Source organism: Dromiciops gliroides, chromosome 2, assembly GCF_019393635.1.
Source record: "Dromiciops gliroides isolate mDroGli1 chromosome 2, mDroGli1.pri, whole genome shotgun sequence".
In the NCBI taxonomy this organism is placed as follows: domain Eukaryota; kingdom Metazoa; phylum Chordata; class Mammalia; order Microbiotheria; family Microbiotheriidae; genus Dromiciops; species Dromiciops gliroides.
Genome location: NC_057862.1, coordinates 455,457,007 through 455,481,251, shown reverse-complemented (window position 1 = coordinate 455,481,251; position 24,245 = coordinate 455,457,007). Strand labels below are relative to the sequence as shown.

The 24,245-nt window shown below is 36.2% G+C and overlaps 1 protein-coding gene across 4 annotated transcripts in view; it reads right to left on the bottom strand.

The window, feature by feature from the left end:
- Positions 1-6,862: 6,862 nt before the first annotated feature.
- Positions 6,863-24,245, bottom strand: part of ZNF217 (zinc finger protein 217) — a 31,712-nt gene continuing 14,329 nt past the window's right edge. For 3 of the 4 annotated variants that reach the window (XM_043989771.1, XM_043989770.1, XM_043989772.1), the window contains exons 2-6: positions 21,102-22,851; positions 17,641-17,766; positions 15,192-16,760; positions 10,393-10,522; positions 6,863-9,127 (exon numbers count right to left, since the gene is read on the bottom strand). In XM_043989771.1, coding sequence (XP_043845706.1) covers positions 10,413-10,522; positions 15,192-16,760; positions 17,641-17,766; positions 21,102-22,485 — 3,189 coding nt within the window. In that variant the 5' untranslated portion in view covers positions 22,486-22,851 and the 3' untranslated portion in view covers positions 6,863-9,127; positions 10,393-10,412. The remainder of the gene's footprint in view (positions 9,128-10,392; positions 10,523-15,191; positions 16,761-17,640; positions 17,767-21,101; positions 22,852-24,245) is intronic. The other variant, XM_043989773.1, reaches the window with a different exon arrangement.

Genomic DNA, 24,245 nt, shown 5'->3' with positions numbered 1-24,245 from the left:
AAAAACTTAGAAGTCTTCTATTTCAATTAAGACCTGGTTTTTGTTGTTGGGTTTGTTTGTTTGTTTTTAAAAAGATCAATTTCCCCCCTGTAGGATTATACTCAGTATTTTTTTTTCTTTGACCTAGAAGCCTTGGATTTTATAATTTTCTTAGGAATTTTCATTTTGGGGTTTCTTTCAGAAGGCCACCAGTGGATTCTTCCTATTTTCAAGTTGCCCTCTATTTCTAAAAGATATAGGCAGTTTTGTTTGGGGGAAATTTTTTATGATTTCTTGAAATATGATATATGGGCTCTACTTTGGGTCATAGCTTTCAGGTAGACCAATGATTCTTAAATTAAAACTCTTTCTACTGTTGTCCAAGTCAGTTGTATGTAATATGATACCTTACATACTATTTTTTCCAGTCTTTTGACTTTGAAATATTTTTTATTGTTTCATATTGGCATGAATTTCTTTTTGGTTCATTCTAATTTTCAAGGAATCTACTATCTGAGTAACTTTCTGTTCTCTCTCCAGTTCTTTTTTCTCTAACTCTCATTTCTTGTCCATTTTTATTCTTCTAGTATTATCACATCAATTGTAAAAATCATTTAAATTCCATCCAAAGATAGTCCCTCAGTCTTTTTTTTTCATTATCTACTTTTTTCCATACTGCCATCACCCTAATTCAAGCCCTCAAGATCTCTAGCCTGGATGTAACCTTTTAATGTGTTTGCTTGCCTCACCTCTCCTGTAATGCATTCTCCATACAGTTGTAATAGTGAATTTCTTAAAGCACAGGTTCTTAAATTAACCATGTCACTTCCTAACTCAGAAAACTCCAGTGGTTCCTTATTACCAAAAGCAAACTATTTTGTTTGGCATTTAAAGCCCATCACAACTGGCTCTAATTTTCCTTTCCAGGATATTATATATTATTCCCTTTCTTGCTCTCAACAGCCCAACCAAACTGGCATTCTTGTTGTTCTTCAAAAACAACTCTCCATCTCCTGTGTCCTCCTTTAAAGCTGTCCATCGCACCTGGAATATACTTCCTTCTCACCTCCAATTCTTATAATCCTTCATTTCTTTTCTTCAAAGTTCAGTTTAATTTCTTGTTGTTGTTCAGACTTTTCATGACCTCATTTGGGGTTTTCTTAGCAGAGATAATGGAATAGTTTGCTTTTTCCTTCTCCAGCTCATTTTACAATTGAGGAAACAAAGGCAAACAAGGTTAAGCAACTTGCCCAGGATCACACAGCCAGTAAGTATCTGAGACCAGATTTGAACTCAGGAAGATGTCTTCCTGACCCCAGGTCTGGCACTCTACCCAGTACACCATCTAGTTGTACTCAGTTCAATTACCACCTCATATCTATCATATGACAAAATTGATAAGAAAGAAAAATGACAAAAACATTGGAGGGGTTACAGAAAAACAGACATATTAATGCACACTGTTGCTAGAGCTGTGAATTGGTAGTCATTCTGGAAAGCAATTGTAATTATGTCCAATCTAATAAATTCAACGTTATATTAAAAATCCACAATACTAAAGATGAAACATACCACTCAATTCTTGCCAATGAAATGAGTTAATGAACTTAAAATTCAGAGTGGCTTTTTCAGGCAGGAGCAATGTGAAAATTTGTTTTGCTGTACTATATTGCATAGCTTTGTGTTTATGATGGTTTTATTTTTCATTATTTTTGTTGTTATTGTTGCCCAATTTGAGGGAGGGGCAATGAAAGGGCTAGATCATAAATGCATGTAAAAATAACTAAACTGTGTTTATGGGCAGCTAAGTAACAGAGTGGTCAATTTTTATTAAAAAAAAATCAGAAGTAGTAAGTAAATTCCTATCTTTAGTAATAGCCACATATCAATTTTTTTCTAATTTTTCTAAGGAGATATTCAGGTTCTAAACTTCTTTCATATTAATCTTAATATATTTGCCTAGCTCTGCAAACATTATATTGAGGTTCACCACTATTATAGTTTTACTAGTTATTTCTCCTTTAAGTAATTAGATGCTGTTGTGTGCATATATATTTAGTACTGATATTGATTTATTGGTGGTACCCTTTAGCATAATTTAATTTCCCTGCTTAACTTTTTCTTTTCTATATTTACTATAGTCTTATCTGAGATCATGATTGCTAATTGCTTTTAAAAATTCATCCAAAGGATAAAATTTTGTCTCAGCCCATTTTAGCTCTTTTAAATGAACTCTGTGCATCTGTATTTCAAGTTTGTTTCTTTTAAATTATTCCTGAATTGTTTTCTAATCTATTCTATACTCTTCCATTTCATGGGTGAGTTCATCCTATTCATATTCAGAATTATGAAAATTGTGTATTACCCTCCAACTTATCGTCATATTTTTTTCTCTTTCCCCTTGTCTCCCTCTTTAAAAATAAAGTAGTAGAAGAAAAAAGAAATTTGCCTGGCATTTGTTTGTGATCTTATTAGATCATAAAAAGTAGCCTACTTCCTCAACTCTTTTCTTCTCCTTATTCCAACCCCAATTCCAGGTTTTTGCCTCCTTCCTTTCCTTTTTTTTTTTTGGTTTGTTTTTGCAGGGCAGTGGGGGTTAAGTGACTTGCCCAAGGTCACACAGCTAGTAAGTATCAAGTGTCTGAGGCCGGATTTGAACTCAGGAACTCCTGAATCCAGGGCCGGTGCTTTATCCACTGCGCCACCTAGCTGCCCCCCTCCTTCCTTTCCTTTTAAGCCTCTATCATTCAAGATTATTTTGTTTGTGATGATTCCCTTACCTATCCACAAGACTGGGAGTCCCTTGAGAGAAGGATGTTTGGGGGGGGGGGTTGCCTTTCTTTATATCCTTAGCATTTAGCACAAGGCCTGACATATAGTAAACCATTATAAATGCTCACTGACTGACCTACTACTGACCTATTCTTCTTTCCTTAGAGTCCTCTACCCCCTCCTTTGTCCTTGGTACCCTCTTATTTCCCTTTTGAGATGTATTTTTATATCAAGATTTCTGTATAATTGTATTCAATTTTCCTTTATACAGGTCAGATGAAATTGAGGTTCATGAGATGTCTGTTCTCCTCACCCATCCCACCATGGCACAAAATATACATATCTTACACACCTCTATTTTGCAACAATAATCCGCCCCCCTTTCTCCTTTCCTTCACAATAGAATGCCATCCCTATTTTAGTCTAAAACCATTAAAACGAAATCACCCACAGACCCTGTCATTTCAACTTTTCTCTATGACCTTTAGTATTAAGACTTATAAGGGGGGAGGCAGCTAGGTGGCGCAGTGGATAGAGCACCAGCCCTGGATTCAGGAGGACCTGAGTTCAAATCTGGTCTCAGACACTTGACACTTACTAGCTGTGTGACCCTGGGCAAGTCACTTAACCCTCATTGCCCCGCAAAAAAAGAAAAAAAAATGTTCTCCTAGTTCTACTCATTTCATTGTTCATCAGTTTATAAAATTCCTTGAAATTGTTCATCTTTATCATATTGAAACTAGTTAAAAATTGTTCTGGTTCTTCTTATTTCACTTTGCATCAGTTCAAGCTTTTTCCACGTCTTTTTGAGATCATCCATTTCCTTTTTTATTTTTACAGCATAATACTCCCTCACATACATATACCACAACTCCTCATGTTATACATGTTATTTTCAGCTTTTTGCCACAAGAATTGCTATAAATATTTGTTGTACATAAGGGGCCCTTTCCCCTATCTTTGATCTCGTTTCTTATTAGGCCTATTAATGACAGAGCTGGGTCAAAGGGCTTTAGTAACTTTTTGTGTGTAATTTCAAACTGCTTTCCAGAATGGCTGTTCCTATTCACAGATCCATCAACAGTGTATCAATGTACCTATTTCCCCACAGTCTCTCCAACATTTATATAATTTTCCTTTTTAGTGTGAGTGATAATTCTTGAGAGTTCTCACAATCACTTTTTCCAGGTCATGTTTTTTTACATATTATTTCTTAGCTTTTCATTTTTCGGTTTTGCTTTGATGTTTCAAATATGTTGAGTCATTGTTTAGTCCTGCCCATTCTGATTTTCAGCGCATCCAGGTCCTGTATGAAATTTTCTATCATCTGTTCTAAGGGATGTTTTTTTTTTTAATTTTTAATTGAAATTTTCTTTAATGAACAAAAATCTGCCTTATGTCTCTCCAACTTCCCCTAACACACACATTGAGAAAAACAAAAGCCATTACAAACACATATAGATAAGCAAATTCCTTCGTTAACCACGTATAAAAAAAATGTCTCAATCTACACTTTTGATTTAAGGTGTAAATTTTTCCTTGCCATTCCTTCCCTCTAGCTTTTCCATCCTATATTTCTTATTCTGTTTCCTCTAGGAACTCCTGTTAATTACTGTGACTCTCATATTTTTTTTCCTCTGAGGTTTTAGCCTGAACTTGTAGAGTCACTATCCTCTTTGGGGTTTGTCCCGAGTGTCTCTCAAACCAAAGTTATTTAGCCACAGTGGTCAGTTTTCCTTTATTTGTTCAGAGGTGGAGCCTATGCTTGGGTCAAAGTTCAAAACTGAACAATGGCCTTCCAGGTCCTGAGTATAGTAGACCAGATAAGGCACCTCTTTTAAGAGGAATTTGAGGGTTCCCTCTTGTCACCAGGTTCTTTCCCTAATGTAGATTTCCTTCACTTGGGGTCCTCCCCGCTTGGTGCTAGGCTTCCACCACAAGCTTCAAGGTCTTCCTGAGGCTGGATTTTGTCTAGAGATTTTCTCCCTCAGCTTGACTGGGGCCACTGGGGCCTCTCCATATGCTGGCCTCAACACTGAGGCTGCTCTCTCAGCTACTCTGGAACTGGGTTGAGGCCATGATGGGATTTGCCTGGTTTAGGGCTCTGCCTCCAAGGGAGGCTACATTGGAAGGTTCCTATTTCTAAAATATCCTAGCTAGCCTGTGTTTCTGAGTAAGATTTGAACTCAGGTCCTCCCAACTTCAGGGCTAGTGCTCTATCCACTGCTCCACTTAGCTGCCCCTTTAGCCTATAATGTTTTACCTAAGCCTCCACCAAAAGAAAAATAGAGAAGCCAAGTTTAACCAGACTAGCTCTCACCCCCTTCAATTCTACATGCCAATGCCAGATTAATCTTTCTAAAACATCCTTTGCTCATAATAGCTCGTTTCCGTTTAACTTTGTGTTTAAAAGTACTTTCTGATTAGACCTACAAGACTAATATATTACCCAACAAGAGTTTATCCAGTATCACACTGAAAACTTCCACTAAGGGGGAACTCATTACCCTAAGGCAGCCCATTCCACTTTTGGACAGCTTTAACTGTTGGTTTGGGGCATCTATGTGGCACAGTGGATAGAGTGCCTGAAACCAGAAGACTTGAGTTTAAATCCAGCCTCAGGCACTTAGTAGCTGTGTGACCTTGGACAAGTCATAACCCTCTTTGCCTCAAGTTTCTTTATCTATAAAATGAGCTGGAGAAGGAAACAGCAAATCACTCCAGTATCTTTGCCAAAAGAACCCCAAATGGGGTCACACAGAGTTTTGGACAATTGTTGATTTTTTGCTTATATTAACTATAAATCTGCCTCTACTACTTCCATGATTTGCTCCTAGTCCTAACAACTTCAGGAAAAAAAGCAGCAAGGATAGAATGATACAATGTGAAGAGCACTGAATTTTGAGTAAAGAGTCTTAAATCCCAGCTCTGCCCCTTAAAAGTCTCTATTATCTTCTAAGCTGTATCCCAGCCCTTGGCACAATGTTTGGCACATAGGTGCTTAGTGACCTGGGTGGGGGGGGGGGGGAAGGGAAATCACCCTAACCTCCTCCCTGATCTGTTTCCTTATCTGTAAAGTGGGGAGGCTGGATCAAATCACATTTCAAATTCATTCTAGCTCTAAATTTATAATCCTATATTTAGCAGATTAAGTCTAATCCATTTTTTACACAACAGCTTTAACATCTTTTCCCCAGACTAAAACATCTTCAGTTCAACTATTTATATGGCTTGTGCTCAAGGCCCTTCAGCATTTAGGATACCTTCCAGCTTAGCAATGCCCTTCCTAAAATAAGATGCCCACAAATGAACATATTCTAAATCTGGTCACAGAGGGAAGAGTTAAGAATACCTGCCTTTTTCTAACACAATCTTACCAGCTAACTAACCTTTACATTGCACTTTAAAGTTCGAACACCGTTTTCCAATATATCTCATACAATATTTCCAATATATCCTTACAACACCCTTTAAGGCAGACATTAGAGGCAATCATTTTTATAAATGAGGAAACAAGCCCAATGCAGTGATTTGAATATGATCATCTATTTGAATATAGTCAACTATCAGAAATAGGATTTAAATCCATGTCTGCTTTCTCAAAGTGCTGTCAATTTATGTTCCATTATATCCCTGTCTCTGAACGTAACCTAGTGTCACATTAGCTATTTTGCCTGTCATGTCACATTAACTCATAGAGAGCTTGTAGTCCACTAAAATCTCCAGATCCTTTTCAAAGTTCTATATTGCTATACCTGCTTCACCCCACTTAGGCACGGTTTTTAAAAAAATTTAAATATAGAGTTTTACCTTAATGCCTACGTAAATTTATCTTATTTAAATTCAGCCAATCATTCTAGTCTGTCAAGAGCTTTCTGGAGCCTAACCCCATTCAGTGTTACCTATCTCTTCCAGCTGTGTCATCTGCCAGTTTGGCAAAAAAGATCTTCAAATTATTCAGTTTGCACATAAAGAAGTATTTGTTCTCTTCCATCATAGACCAATTCAAACATAAAAGCAGCTTTAGCTTAACCCTGATCTACCATTTTGTTAAGTGGAAGTTCAGGAAAAAAAAGTCAATATAGTGCTGAATAAAGACCAGAAGCCAAAATTGCAAAACACCAAATCTATATTTACATCCACATATAATAACATACCTTGACTAAACTGAAATATATCATAAATTAAACGAGTAATGTCTACTACTTGACAAACTTGAGTTTTAACAATTAAAATAAATCAAACTGGAATGAAATAAATATAAACAAAATTCCAACAAATTGTACCTCTATATAAATGCACTTATCTTAAAGGAAAAAATACAAAACCAGTAGTATCCCAATAGTTAATACTGATGGGCAAAAAAGTACTTTGAAGTACAGGGCTGTGGAATTGTTGACATTTGTTATGCATTTAAGAAATATGGTTAAAAAGGAAAAATCTGAAAACCCTGAAAATTGCAGCATAACATGAGTTGATTGTTTTCAAATAGATTTGGTAATTACATTTTTTACAAGTTTAAATTTCAGCCCTCTGTCACACAACCCCTTAAGATTTGAATATCTTTATGACATGGATTCTGTAAGATTCAGCAAAATCAGGCAAATATTAGGCCAACCACCTTCCAAATATGTTCATTTTGAAAAATAGGCTATAAAAAAAGTGCAAAACTATGAAAACAAAATCTAGATTATGTACATATGGCTCAGCTTATGAACAGGAAAAAAGGTAAATAGTGTACAATTTCCTGATACACAGCACTTCATTAAAATGCCAGTTGACAGATCTCAATTAGGTCCCCTTTAACACAGGAGTTAAGACATACATCAAGGATGTCTTAAGTTGCATAATGAAAACAATAGTTTTTCTAGGTTTTGCTACTATAGGACATTTACACTTTCTATGTGGAAGAGAAGGGCAGGTTAAAAAAACCTAACAGTGCAAAAAATTTGAAACAGTTTCTTACTAAAATACAACATGGAAGCCAAAGCCATGTATATGGCTGAAGTAATGTCTTCAGCTATAGGCTATAAGTAGAGGTAACTATGAGCAAAAGTTAAAATATCCAATATATCAGTTCTGCTGGCTGGTGGCTGCCCTCCTTTTAAAACTCAAGTTGACTGAGCATAGAAAAAACCTTGTCATTTCAAAACAAACAAATAAGAAAAAGGATGGGGGTAGGGTTGTGATGGAGGAAGGGAAACAATAGATAATCCCTTCTCTGCCCCCTCTGCACAGTGGGCAATTTCTTATTCAGAATCAATATGTCTACAATTAACTTGAATGTGTCTTCAGTTAACTAAGATTCCAGAAACACCAAGAGATCTCTAACTACAAACATAAGATACACCAAAAGTCTTTATTTTAAAATTGCTTCCCCATATTGTAAGATATTTATAATTTTGCACTCAAATTTTACCAGTTTGAGTAAATATGACATGTCAAATTTTTTAAAAATGATTTTAGTTTGATAGAAAACAAATTTAAATAAATTCCATGTATTACTTTGTTCACTATTAACAAAGATTTGTCTGCTCAGAGCAAAGGGTTCTCAGTAGAGACATACTTAAAAATCCCACATAACCACCACACCCCATCAATTAAAAAAACTGAAGTCACCAAATAAAGTAGTCTGGTGGTTCCAGGATAATTTACAAACCATGAAACAGCTAGTAACACGTAATGTATCTCTCTCAGCTAACAAGCTGAAATAATTTGCAATAAAAGGGAACTGAAAATTCAGAAGTCATCTTATAATATGCAGCACAAACTGGTGGAGAGGGTCAATACTTCAGTTAGGTATACTCACATCAATTTGCATAAAGACAACAATGTTAGATTGGCTAGGATTTGATATCATACAGATCATTGGGAATTTGTTTTTAAAATAAAACCTATCCTAACTGAAAAAGCACAAGATCAGAAACTGCTCAAAATGTTGAGCTACCTTGAAAGGAGCTGAGGGGTGGGGGGGTGGGGGGGACCACAGTATTTAAACAAGGTTTTCCAACAGATTATTTACAAAATTTTACCTGAGGTGCAAGCATTATATACTCCCTCCCTCCCCCAGTTACTTTTCAGCAGCACTCAAGTATATTCAAAAAACTACTTAATATTTGGTCAATTCTAAAAAAAATATTATTCAAGGTCAAAATAGAGATATATATTCTCCATTTTTTACAACCCAACTTTTCCAACTACAATTTTTATTGCTATTTGGTACAAATTTTAAACAGAACCAACATTATAAAACTGTAGTGTTCTTTCTATGTACAGTACAATCACAGCTTATTTCAGTAGCTTTCACCATTCATTTTCTCAAAGGATGAGCTGAAGGTAACTCCACAGAGAATATGTACTTATGTCCTTATAAAACCTGGGGGGTAGAAAAAGAAAACGGATTAAGATGGAATTACACAATAGTGACAGGGAAAATCTAAGACCAAATGAGATCAAGAAAAGTAGTCAAAAATGTTAATGGCAAATCCAAGGCCAGGTTCTTACAAGTGAACAATACAAGATGCAGTTAGAAATTTGAAGTCGTAGCAAAGCTATTATGTACTTATATTTTGCTTCAGACTCACAAGTTAGTTACTTAAGTGGTTCAAAAAGATTAAGCACTTAATACCAACAGTGTTTACTGAAAAAAAGCCAAGGGAAATAGGCAATTACCCTCTACAGTGCATTTTGAAGGCACAGGCAGGAAGACACAAAATTTATAGGCTGGACCAGGGTTAAATATTTAACTGAAAAAATGATATTAAAGGAGAAACTAGAACTTAGTATAGGTATAATCTTTTTTCAAAAGAATGGGGAGGGGGCAGCTAGGTGGCGCAGTGGATAAGGCACCAGCCCTGGATTCAGGAGAACCTGAGTTCAAATCCAGCCTCAGACACTTGACACTTACTAGCTGTGTGACCCTGGGCAAGTCACTTAACCCTCATTGCCCTGCAAAAAAATAAAAATAAAAAACAAAACAAACAAAGAATGGGGAGACTGAATACTTCTAAAACTTAATGTTTCTAAAACTCTCTAAAGTTGAAAATAGGACCAAATAACAGTTGACATAGAAGAACAAAGCTGACAATAGAGTATGTTTCATGAGATGTAATTTGAACTGCTTTAGCTACATCTGTGTAACGTCATATCAGAGCACTGTTGTCCGCATAGCCTTCCTCATTGTTAAGAGTCCTTAAGAAGTTTAAAGTATCATAACCTCTGCCTTGTTAAAATACCACTTGAAGTTGCTCTTATACTACCTTACCGGCAATATTCATTATCTGATTAATATTACACATATAGTCTAAGAAAAAAAAAATTAACTCAGATTTTACATAAAAATTTTTTTAAATTTACATTCTACTTACACGATGAATTTTTTAACTTGGTTTAATTTAAAGAAATAAGTAAAGAGTTGCTGAAGCCAAAAGAATTCTTGGCAGTCAGAGTTGCTCAGAATGTGCAGGGACCTTGATAGAGGCCTGATCTAATTTATTGTTTGTTTCTTAAAATCCCATTATTTAATTTAAAAATTAGTGTTATTTAAGTCAACAAACTAGACTTAGCATAAAATAATTACAAATGGGTTTCAGACTGAATTTTATGGAGAAAGAAAAATCCATATGATTCAAATATACTTACCTTTCCCTGCCCCCCAAAAATCAAGTTTTCTTATCATTCGGTCGATAATGTGTATTAGTAATAAGATTCTCATAGTTTCTTTTTTGTAGCATGCTGTTGGATAACTGTTGATAAGACATGGGCCTTTTTCCTAATTGAGGAGAGAAGAGATTGAAAAGGCATTTAGAATTAAAGCTAAGTAGATTTGTTCTATTACACCCAAGTTAACATTTTGTGACTATTTCAAAATGATCATGATCAACCAGTTACAAACACTTGCTATTGTAAAGTTGAAGAATCTTAGAGAGTCAGGAGACCTAGGTTTCAGGTACTCAGTATGTCAGGGGCTTGCTAAATTTGGTCATTTGCAAAATAGCACCCAACCTGAACTACAGATCTTAAAAGTTCAATATGAATAAACCAATTCAAAGCATTTCAAAAATACGAACTATTATAAGTCTGCATCTTTACTGGATATGCCACATTTACTGAACTGAAAGAATAGTCTCAAAATATAAAATAAAATAAGCCTTTTAGGAACATCTAACGTGAACTTTCACAAATTTCATTTTTCCTTAGCTTTAAAAAAAAAAGGGAAAGCTAATAAAAAGCTCTCTAAGTCCACGTTAGTATCAGCATGAATTGAAAAGCTCAAAAATAACATTTTAAAGTTTTAAAATCTTTTAGGCCACATATACTAATTCAATGGTGCATGAGAAACTAAAAAAAAGAACTTATGTGAAAGCAAGGCTTACACATTACTACATTACAGGCATTACAATGGTAATATAGAATACATAAAATCCAACTATACAAAAAATAAAAGAAGCTTCAAGAACATGATTTTTAAAATATGGAACAGTATCTAATTTCAATATTTAGTAGTTCCTGTTAGTGAAACAGCAAGTATGAAAAGAACAATGGAACATTAGTATTATTTCATGATACAACCCCTTCGACCTAATGTGTAGAATAGACTAATTTGTTGTTGTTCAGTCACGTCCAACTCTTCGTAACCCCTAGACCTAATGTCTACAGAGTCTTCTTGGCAAAGACAGTGGAGTAATTTGCCATTTCCTTTTCCAGTAGATTAAGGCAAACAGAAATTTAAGTGACTTGCCCAGGGTCACACAGCTATTAAATATCTGACACCACATTTGAACTCAGGTCTTCCTGACTCCAGGCCTAGTGCTCTATCCACTGAGACACCTAGGTGTCTTTAATATTAATTAGAATACAGTGAATTATCTTCTAGTACTGGGAACAATTAAAGGAGTTATGTCATTTCAAACATCTCACTGTCAATAGTTTCCACCTTCCCCAAATCAAATCTGCTAATGCAAAACCAACTATTAGTTTCCTCTCTTCATCCTGTTAAACCTACTTTTGTAGGTTCGAGAGTTGGGGCATGTGGAGTGTTCAGGGAGGACTAGGGCCCCTGATTAAGAGTTGCTCATCTACTTTTGGTGTCTATCTTCACCTAGCTCTCATCTGTGCCTTCAAGAAGCTATAAGCATAGGGGCAGCTAGGTGGCACAGTGGATAAAGCACTGGCCCTGGATTCAGGAGTACCTGAGTTCAAATCCGGCCTCAGACACTTGACACTTACTAGCTGTGTGACCCTGGGCAAGTCACTTAACCCCCATTGCCCCTCAAAAAAAAAAAAAGAAGAAGCTATAAGCATGCACAGAGGCCACACCCTAGTAAAACTGTCTCTGTAGAGAAACTAAACCAGATTGAGGGTAACAGACAAGCTTTTTTTCAACTATCAATCAATCAACAAACATTTATGAAGCATCAACTATGTGCCTAGCACAGTGCTAAGCACTGAGGATACAAAGAGGCAAAAAAAACCCAGCTTCAAGGAGTTTACAATCTAAATGGGGAACTCACAACCTAGACAAGGTAGAATTGTTTGCCATAACTACTCATATATGATTTGTCTTGAATTGTCTGAGTTCTTGGGGTGGGGTTGGGAGGGGAGGGAGGAAGAGAAGTTGGAACACAAAGTTTAAAAAAAATTTATGTCAAAATTTGCTTTTACATGTAATTTGGAAAATAAAAGTCTAAAATAAAATTAAAAAATAAATAAAATAACAAAAATAAATTAAAAATTAAAAAACAATCTAATGTGGAAGACAATGTGCAAACAAATAGATACAAAGCAAGCCATATATAAGATGAATCAGAAATAATTAACAGAGGGAATACACTGGAATTAAGAGGGATGGGGCAACTCATTTTACAAATGAGGAAATGGAGGCAAACAGGGTTAAATGAATTGCCCAGGGTCACACAGCTAGTAAGTGTCAGAGGCCAAATTTGAACTTGGGAAGATGTCTTCCTCTGTGCCACCTAGCTGCCCTGATAACGAGATGGTTTTTTTATGCTTTTCAGGATTTTGCTGGGCAGGCCATTATTTCTCTCATAGACTGTCCCTGGTTCACTTGCATATGGCCGTTGATGTGTTTAAAATTTTCCTGAATGTGCCTGCCTAGTGTTGAATTTGTGGACACAGGGAACACTTTCAGATAAAGACAAGATGCAGAACAATAATAAAGGCCAACCATTGGGGTAAAAAAAAAAAGAGGGATGGGGAAGTTTCCTGTAGAAGCTAAGATCTTAATTGGTACTAGAAGGAAGCCAGGGGCGAGCAGTCACAGTAGAGGAGGGAGGGTATTGTAGGCATGGGAGACAACCAGAGAGAATGTCCAGAGCTAAGAAATTGAGTGACTTGGTGGTGGAACATCCAAGACACCAGTGTCACTGGATCAAAGAGCATGTATCCTAGAGTAAGGTGTAAGAAAACTAGAAGAGAGTGGGGGGCAGGAAGACACCACACTAGGTTATAAAGAACTGTGAATGCCAAGCAGGGAATTTTGTATTTCATCCTGGTGGAGATGGAGAGCTAATAGAACTTATTTGATTAGTAAGGGTCAGACCCGTGTTCTGGAAAAATCCCATTAATGGTTGAATGGAGGATGGACTAGAATGAGGAGAGACTGAGCTGGGCTGACCCACCAGCTAGCTATTTCAAGAATCAAGGTATGAGGTGATAAGGGCCTGTACCAGTGGTATCAGTGTCAGAGGACAGAAGGGGTCAACCATATTCAGGAGATGTTGCAAAGGTGAATGTAATTGACAGGCCTTGGCAACAGTTTAGATACTTGGGGGGGGGGGGGGGCGGGGAACAGGAGGGTAAGAATGAGAAAGAGCAAGAAATCCAGGATGACTCCTAGGTTGAGAAACTGAGGGATGGGAGGATGGTGTGTTGCCCTCTACAGTAACAGGGGAGGGGGGAGAATGGGGGGGGGGCCCGCGGGAATAAGAGAGATAATGAGTTTTGTAGTTTTGTTTTGGAACTATACAGCCCAACTCTTTTACAAGTATTTTAAACAATGAGTTAAAAAAAAGTGGATGCTTTAAAGGGCAAAAAAATTAATTATTTCACCAGAACTTTTAAAAAGAAAGTCATTGGAGTGAGCTAAAACAATCACTCTTAATTTGCTATCTCCACCAGATCAATCAGTGTCAGGTTAGACTTGATAGTGTTGTCACTGCAAAGGATACTTAACTAGAAACTAACACAAAGTGACTGATTTTAAAGTGAGTGTCTCTTCAGGGAGGCAAAGACCAGTAGAGTTTATATGTAATAACAGAAACCACTGTGATTTAATCAAGTTTACACCAAGTGGAACATGACCCCATGATACCCTGATCTTACATTTAACATGCTACAGGAACAAGTTTAAGAGTTTCTTCATAATGCTGCAATGAGGCAATCAATACTGGCTATGAAAATAATTTCACTTTAAAAAAAACCACCCCTACCATTAGGGAAATTTCAATATAATCTATAAGAACACATTAGTGGAAAGTTATTTTGCATTTGTTTCAGCACTAAACAATTATCATTAATAACAAGTATCATTCAAGATACTGTTCAGAATACAAAGTTCTATATTAGGACTCCATTTCAGCTGAAGATTTAAACAGAGAAGTGTGTAAATACCTATGTTATGTGGCAGTATATGATAAGTATCACAAGTCCAGCTTAGTACAGTGAAATAGTGCTGGACATGAAATCAGGATATGGAATCAAATCTTGATTCTGTCACTAAATGGGTAACTATGGACAAAGTTACTATGCCTCAGTTTTTTCATTTGCGAAATAAGGGTGTTTGACTAGATGACTTATGAGGTTCCCTGAAATCTCAGGTTTAGGATTAACACTTGATCATAACAATTTGATGATCAACAACATCAACTCTTTCCTATAAAATCCTCCCCTCTTTCTAACTTCCCTATTACTTTCAAGGGTACTATACCATTATCCTAGCTGATCAGACTCACAACCTAGACATTAGTCTCAAATATTCATTCTCTCTCACCCACTTTACCTTCCCATGTCCAATCTGTTGCCGAGGCCTACTGATTATATGAATAACATTCATCACATATACTCCCTCCTCTCCTCGTACTCCCTGAACTACTGCAATAAGCTATTTGTTGCTCTACCTGCTGCAAATCTCTCCCCATTCTAGTCCTTCCTCCAGTCAGTAGTCAATGTGACCCTCCTCCTTAAGTGCAATGCTATGCCACCACCTCCTCCCCTACTCAATAAACTCCACTGGTTCTCAATAATTTTCAAGATTAAATATAAAATCTTTTGTTTGACACTCAAAACCTTTCATAACCTCACCACCACTACCACAATGGACACTTAGATCCTGGGGCACTGGGAGATAGATGGTGTTGCCTTCTATAGTAATAGGAAAGGAGATGGGGAGATGAGAGAATTCACCATTCTACAGACAATACCTTCTATTGCAGAGCTTGATGCTTGACTACCACTAGATCCACAAGAACTATAGAGTGGTCCAGGACCATATGGCTCATAGGATTTTAGGACAGTCAGTACATTTGGAGAATCAACTTCATTTGAATTCAGGAGCCCTTGCTTGGTTGGCAACACTGATGCAGGTGGACACGGACAATCCTGAGGTAATAGATTTGCAATTCTGTTTGCAACACGGTATCTGTTGATATCATATTCTCTTCTGTAATTGGCTACTGTTGCAGAGTCAAGTTCAAGAGCAACGACATTAGATTTCACTCTTTTTGAAGATGGTTCACCAAATTCCACATTGACATTGCCTACATTTCGATTGCAGAAATATTCTCGTCCTTGATTACTAGACCACGGAGAGTCACTTTTAAGAGGATAGTCAAAGGAACCATTGACATTACTGCCTACTATGCCAGGCTGAGGAGACATGCTCAAAGATTTTAATTTTGCCTCTGGTCTTTTTATTCTGTCAGGGACTGGAGAAGCACCGGTTTTCGAAAGCATTTCTGACTGCTGTCTAATCACACCTGCTTGAGCGCCAATATTCTGCTGTGGTCTGTGAGACTTCAGGTTACTAGGGGCTAAAGTGCTAGAGTCTATTCCTGAAGAAAGTGGAATTTTGCTTGTCAAGGGTGGGCACTGCTTCCCTTTCTCTGGATGCAGTGACTTTGACTGAGTTACTAGAGAAATCTTAGATTTATGAGAATTAGTAGATAAGGGAGGCACATCTTTTCCAAGTAAAGCTGGTGGGCATCCAGTACGCCTACTTTTGACTGAAGACTTATTTCTACCATTTTTATGAACGTCAGGATTGTATTTGTGCATTAATCTCTGATGCATCACTAGAACTTCTGGGTAAAATGTTCTGTAAGTACAAAATGGACAGGTGCTTGTTGCTAATAAACCTCTGCTGACAGAAACAGTGGCACATTCTTGGGTAGACCCAATGGACAAATTCAAAGGCTTTTCCTCAAAGTCCATGTTTGGTTTATGTTTGCAGTTAGGAGTACTCTCTTTCATTTCACCTGTGCTATTTACTTCGCTTTCATGGATAGTATCTCCTCTGCCAGAAAGAATGTCCTTCTCTGTTTTATAAACAGGGTTATTTGCCTGAGGTTCAATTAGTGATTTCTTTTTTAATTTGTCCAAGTATGGAGTGACTACACTTTTGTTCATTTTATCAGAACTGTCATCAACTGAGTTTTTACTGGAATCCTGAGTATCCTTGTTTATGGTTGAATGTACACTTCCCAAAACATTTTGAAAGGCAGAAGGCATTTCTTTATTTTGTTTTGCAGGTGTACAGCCTTTAGTATCTTTGGCACCATCAAAAAGCCTTTTCAAATTTTTGGTTTGAGCACCATCAGTTGTTAACAGCATATCTTCAGTTTCTCGACTCAGTAGTGAGTTTTTGCCATCAGTCTTCACTTCAGTGGTAATATCAATTTGCTTGTCCTTGTGATGTCTCTCCAGATGATACCTCAGAGAGGTTTTCTGAGCTGCAGCATATTCACAAAATTCACATTTGTATGGTTTTTCACCTGAAACAATATTTTAAAATATCAATATAAACTGGAGTTGTTGATTCAAAGAGACAATCAAGTTATCATTTTTCTCTATTTAATAAAGGATTTTGTTAAGCCTGACCAGATATGCCCCAGGAGACCAAGTTTTTCTATGTTGTCTTGTTTTTAGTTGACCTAGTTTTAGGTCAACTATATTGAATAGTTGAGAGCTTGCATTAAATCTTCAAAAAGAAACGTCAGGAAGAGAACAGCCAAAGAAATGTTTATACTAGGGGCAGCTAGAGCAGTGGATAAAGCACTGGCCCTGGATTCAGAAGGACTCGAGTTCAAATCTGACCTCAGACACTTGACATTTACATTGTGTGACCCTGGGCAAGTCACTTAACCCTCTCATTGCCCCATTTAAAAAAAAAAAAAAGGTTTATACTTGCCTTTTCCCTCTAATCTGAATTATCTAGTATATAAAAAATGAAAAATTTGAGTTAAGCAACTGAAAGTGAATACTAGATTAATCTAGGACAAAGTGGCAATATGGAAATAAGATGGAAGACTTTCATTTCATATTAATCTAAGAGGCACAAAAAGAAACATTAAAAAGTTTGAGGCTAAAGCTATCAGAAGAGCACTAATGAGGATAAGAGTTGGGATATAAAGTCAATGTTGCAAAAATTTCAAGATACATAATGAAATGCAATTAGTTTGTGTAATCATACTAGAAAGGATGGACTACTGACCCACCAAATGCAATGTAAAATTAAGTTAATATTTATTCTTAAGAGTTTAGAAAAGTCAAATGGAATTTATAGTCAAAATGGTTAAGAGAACTAGATCAAAACAGGCTATTTTTGCCAAAAGGACTGGTTGGATATCTATGAAAGAAAATTCTAGAAGTTACCTGTATGAGTTCTGAGATGAATATTGAGGTAATAATTTGAACGGAAATACTTTCCGCAATAGCTACACTCTCTGGATGAAGCAAGATGTTTAATTTTTCCTCTTTCCAAGCCGTCTTCATTTTTATCTTAAACAAAAATATTTATATTAGTAAGGAAATAGCTGAGGCACATGGCTAAAATATGTTGATATCAATTACAAACTAACTGTTCTAGCCATTACTAGTAATTTTCATTAAAAACAATTCTTCCATTAGTGGCAATGCAATATTAAACTCAAAACACTCTAAACATTATTTTGATATTTTATTACAAGAAAACATAGTGGGTGTGTAAGTATGTGTGCATGTGCACTTTTTGGGTAAGCACGGTAACAGTAACAACAGAAAAGACATGGTTCCATATGCTTTTAAGCATGAGATAGCTAATGAATTTTAAAATATATAGGTAATCTTCCTTTCTCTAAATATCAGTAACTGAAATAGAAATAAGATCTGACAAACAAATCGTAGAAAAGACTTTGTAGCTGGAAAAGAGAATAGCTTCCTCAGAATGACTAATTTAGAAAAGCATGCCAATAAATTACCAATGTTTCCTCTCCCAGCCACAGAAGAAATCCATTTCTTATTTAAGACCAACCAATAAGTTACCACTAGAGGGTAGTAACTGCAACTTAATCTCGAGCAAGAAAGAAAAACTGAATGTTAAGCAGAATATGGCAAAATTTAAATAAAAATTTTAAAACACTGATCACCTAATAAGCACTGATCTGCACAAAAATATCCCTCACTAAACCAAATACTGGGCTCCAAATTGAATCAAGTAGTTTATTGACATCTTTTCAGTATATTAAACAGTATGACTGAAATAGTAGTTAGCAGAAAACCTCTTTTTCTCCTTCAGGACAGTGCTTCTTAAAAACAGTACTATTTACCATATAAATTGGGGGGTATTCTATACAAATAAATATCAATTACAAAAACAAGGCTGTCAGGGCTGAATCAACTCCAGTTCAACACAAAAGTTTTTTTCCTCCTTCCACTGACAATTCCTGGGTTCTAAGCAATTCTCTCAATTCTCTTTCTCCCTAAATCACAACTGATACAACATTATACTACCAACGTTGGGGCTAATCCCTTAAGATTAAACCAATTTTAACAAAATTCAACTTCAAGTTACACTGACCATTTTGCCTGAAGAAAATGTATTTCTTTGATGTGCTATCTCTTCTACACATCTGACTTAAAAGATTCTTAATATTTAATATCCAAAATATTTTATTGTTTAAAGTAATATTAAGTAACAGTGAAGGAATTAGGCTATAACACCACTCAAAACTTTTTTTTTTTTTTAGTCAAAACATTTCAGTTTGATTTCCTTCCTACTAGGTTGATTTCCTTGCTACCTATGTGAGCCAGAACCAATCATCTCTAACCTCTCTAGGTCCCTTCCACTCAAAATTAATGACCCTATGAGGTATCATATTAAGATTATACTAGGGGACGGCTAGGTTGGGCAGTGGATAAAGCACCGGCTCTGGATTCAAGAGTACCTGAGTTCAAATCCGGCCTCAGACACTTGACACTTACTAGCTGTGTGACCCTGGGCAAGTCACTTAACCCCCATTGCTCCACAAAAAACAAAAACAACAACAAAGATTATACTATACTTTGGGTTTTAAAAAAGACCATATGAATCACAGGTTGGTATTATAGTTAAGACTCATAATTGAGAGCATCAACTTAGTATCTCAAGACTTTTCTTGAAGAATGAAGAATTATATTTCTGACCATATCACTTAAGAATAAACCCCTTAATATGAAAGAACCAATTTGCTAGAAGGCAAATATTAGAGACAAATTTTTCTTCCATACTCACCCATAAGCTAGCTTGCCACTGACTTATTTCTAAATTATGACAGTCTTCTACCTTATTACTAAAAATCACGTAATATGCAAGAAAAATGGTGCACAGTCCTAAGGAATGCTTTTATTTTTGAAATTTGTCACTAAGATACAGTAATGTGTTTTGTGTTTTGATGGCTTTTTTTTTTTTTTGGTGAGGCAGTTGGGGTTAAGTGACTTGCCCAGGGTCACACAGCTAGTAAGTGTTAAGTGTCTGAGGCTGGATCTGAACTCAGGTCCTCCTGAATCCAGGGCCAGTGCTTTATCCACTGTGCCACCTAGCTGCCCCTGAAGACTTATTCTTAACAATTTAAGTACTATTTTCCAGATGTCTACCATATTAGACCCAAAACAGTATCTAAAATAATTTGTAGTCATCTTCATAAGCCACACATTAACTTCAAATTACAGAGTTGAGCACTGATTTAGAAAAGAGGAATGTTTTTTTTTTCCATTATCTTAATTTTGTTTCTGGTTAATATATTTCTTTGTGACACTAATTAGACTACAACTTAGGCTCACAATGAAAGAGAACACAAATATTTTCCTATCAATATAAAAAGTGTGGAATTGCAATATTCTTTCTTGCAAACTCACATTCTCTTTATACATTCATAGATTATTTCTAAATAATACTCAGAACTCAGAATATTAATGACATTGTAGTACAGCAGAAAAGTCACTGTTTCTGAAGTCAGATTACTTAAATTCAAAATCCCAGGCTTTACTATTTTATATCTATAGGAACTTGTGCAAGTCACTACAGCAAGTTTTCTGATCTGGAAAATGAGTTGGACTAAATAATCTTTAAAGCCCTTTACAATTCTAAATCCTATGATCACAATTATTTCTGTGTTGTCAGGGCTGTTTTAACTTAAGTGAGGCTTCTGTCCTTATTTCATGGCTATTCAAATATCAAATATTTACTAAAGCTGGAAAAGTAATTCTGTACTATTTAGTTTTGTTGACTATATATATATGAAGTTTTAAGAAATACCCTTTTGAACTCTGAGATAATCTGATTTTTAAAAATTTGATTTTTACTATATTTTCATTCATATACAAAGGATTGTGCTAGTGCTTAAGTTGTCTTTCCAATAATGGTGTTATACTTGTGCTGACACTTGTCAACTCTCACTGTGATAACTGTCACATATTTGTAGGACAGCTGGCTGGAATTGGGAGTATGTATAATCTGTTAACTAAAGAACTAAATAAAAAGACAATTTCTTTTAAAAAGCCAAAATCATGAATTCTGGAAAATACAAGTTAACAGTTACATCCCCACTTGCCATGTATCATACCCATGCTTTTAATCCTTTATATACACCAACAATACAAAAGAAACAGAATTTCAGAGCTGGAAGGAATTAAAGATATTCATTCTAAATTGTTCATTTCATTTAACAAATGAAATTAGGACTGGGAAAGTCAAGTGATGACCAGCTGATAAGAGACAGGTCTCCAGTGTACTTTTCATTATGCTATGGTACTTTGTTAATCCTAAAAAATGGAAAAGTAGTATTAAGAAATAATTTGGAGTAGGGAAATATACTTACCTAAATGAAGTACTTCAGAAAGTCCATCTTCTGATCCATCTTCAGAACCACCTTCCACTCGATCCATTGTTCCATTTTCATCTAGAGCTGTGGCTAAATCTGGAGAATATGTTCTGTGTTGTCTTCCCTCAACAGAAGTTGGAGATTCAGCATCAGTTCTCCTTTCTCTTTTATGAACTCTTGAATGAAGGACTAGCTGATGGTATGTTCTAAAAACCTTGCCACACTCTGAGCAATGTGTTGGTTTCTCTTTATTATGTGTTAATTTGGGATCCACATCCATTGAAGGCACTTCACCACTAGTGTGTTTACTCTTTTCTTTGTCTTGTGAAAGGCCAATTCCTGCACAACTGTTTTTATTTGTTTTGGACTTCTGGCTTTTATTGGCATTCCAAATCTCTCCAAGTTCTTCTTTATCGGAACATGAATCATCATTGTCTGTACTTCCTTCTTGTCCTGGTTCTTTCACTTCTCCACGGCCAACAGCAACTTTGCCTTTGGTAGCCAACTGCCATGCTTGGTATGTATTAAATGGATCTAACTCAGCAATCCATTTTGCAGGTTTCTTAATTTTTTCAGGTATTGGGTTTGGTCTCAAATTTAGAAATTGAAGAAATTCTTCCCTCTGAGATGACATTCCTCCTTCACGCGAGTCAATAGTTTGTATTTCACTAGTAGAAACAGACTCTTTGGTGTGTACTTTACTGTGCTCAATTAGGCTTTCTTTATTTGGAAATAGGAAGCCACAAACCATGCAGATTTTGTAAGGCGATGTGACAATTTCAGCTACTTGATCCTGTACAACTTCATTTATTGTTATTGGACTATCTAAGCCTTGCTGTAGTTTGTTTCTGGACCCAGGTTTGCCAGTGTGTGTTCTCATGTGATTTTTAAGGAACCAAGGTTCTTTGAATCTTCTTCCACATACACTACACCAGTAAGTGAAAGAGTCCTTATGTTTTTTCATGTGGGTCTCAACATCAAAAGCTCCACCAAATGTTTGCCCACAGACTTCACAGCTGAACTCTTCATTTTCTTTACCATTATCCTTCAGAGACTCTGTTCTCACTTGACTTTTGTCAAGAGGACTAAGATACTCAGCTTCAACACGGAGAACTGCTGGTTCACAAAGTGTAGGTCGATGTTGCATTAAGACATGTTTACTAAGATCTTCTGGATGTTTAAAAGTCTGTTCACAAAACATACAGTCCAAAGGCATACATCCTTCTGCTTGTATCAAAAATTTATCCTGCAGGTTTTTGTAAGAAATTGTGTTGGTCCCTTTGATTGATATTGATGCATCATTAATTTCCATACGGGAATCAACTGTACTGGCTATAACATCTGGCCCATCAATATAGGCTAAGAGAGGTTGAGTTGGCATGTTTCTGCCACTTTTAAGTTATATTTAAGAAGAATAATATCAAAATTCCCTCAGGGAATTTCTGGGTTTGTAATAAGGACACTTTTATGATGTATAACCTAAACTAGGTATCAAATATTATGGCAAATGTTACAAATGTCCACAGCCAACTTTATGCTTATTGTTAAAAGGTAGAGGAATCACTGAAGTAGGTGAAGTCAAGTTATCTCCATAAACAATGTATAGAGATACTTAAGACTGTTTCAAACTTGCTTTGTATCAAATCAGCATAAAAATTAGTTCTATTTATGTCTTCATGTAATTTGAATGATCCAGTTGAGCAGGAGGAAGTTAGTCCCAGCAAGGTTGATAAAGAATTTCTAATACCTATTAAGAGGAAAACAAACAGAAACATTAGTTTAGAGTAAATCATTTTTTTTAAAGTAGATAGAAAATTCAACAGTACTTTAGAAATCTATACATTCTATCCTGTGAGGATGGCTTTTTTCATTTGGTCTTCCTAACACATTAGCAAGACATCATTTATGGTCATACATTTATAACTGAAATGTTAATGAGTTCATAATCCTTTTTATTCAAACAGTACTACCTTTCTGACTATAGCTCATAAAATTTCACAAGGAATGTTATTAAATCTAGATTCTAAGAAATTTTAAATGATGCAACAAGTTAAAGTGTTTACACCTACTACTTTAGGAAGGAAAAATCAGGCGTTTTGAGCTGTTCAGCATTCCAATCAAGAAAAGTATACTTCTCTTAATAGAAGAATGGACCATAATGTTTACTTTTACCTTTAACAATGTCCTATAAAATGCTGTCTAGAAATTCAAATGCTTTGTTTTGCTATACTTTATGGATGAGACCCAGACCCAAACCCAGAGGTTCAGTGTTTGGTAGAGAAGAGAGAGATGGAGCCCACTCCTACTATCACTATGCCTCTTCCCAGCCATTCCTGAGGTGCAGCAGAGTGGAGGAAATCTAAACTCCAAACCTACCCTAGCCCTTGTGATGTTTAAAATCTAAATGTGTGGTCGCCTTAAATTAGAAGCGTTAGCACCAGTCTTTGGGCATTAAACATTTATTAAAACATACCAGGTATACATGTGGAGTTCAGAAAGTTAAGAAAAGGCCTATCTAGCCTAGAGTTCCAGCCTGGTGAGGTTCTTCCTCAAGTCCTCCACCATGAGCCTGTTTCAACCACAAACTGCCCTCAGACTTGAGTGTGGAAGTCTCTTATATGTCTGGAGCAGAGAGTTGATTGGTTACGTCATCCAAAACCATTGGTTCAGTGGACTTGAAGGTGGTCTCCAGTTGAGTTCACAGTCCTTAGCTTCTGAGAACAATATCTTTTTTTTTTTTGGATGGGGCAATTCGGGTTAAGTGACTTGCCCAGGGCCACACAGCTAGTAAGTGTCAAGTGTCTGAGGCCGGATTTGAACTCAGGTCCTCCTGAATCCAGGGCCAGTGTTCTATCCACTGTGCCACTTAGCTGCCCCCAAACAATACCTTCTTAAGAAGGCTAGCCAGGTGTGGTTACAATCTAATTAACTTGAAGTGGGCTAATCAGCAAGGTCAATGACTCTCACTTAATTCAATCAGTTTAGATTAATCTCCAGGTGGCCCTTCAAGTATCTGCCAAATCCCATTATTTTTTCACACCCTCCCTATACCTACAACACAGTAAGCAATTAATTGCTTGCAGAGTAGAGTGACTGATCAATACTGAACATCAATAATACCTGTATTCCATACAGAAATCA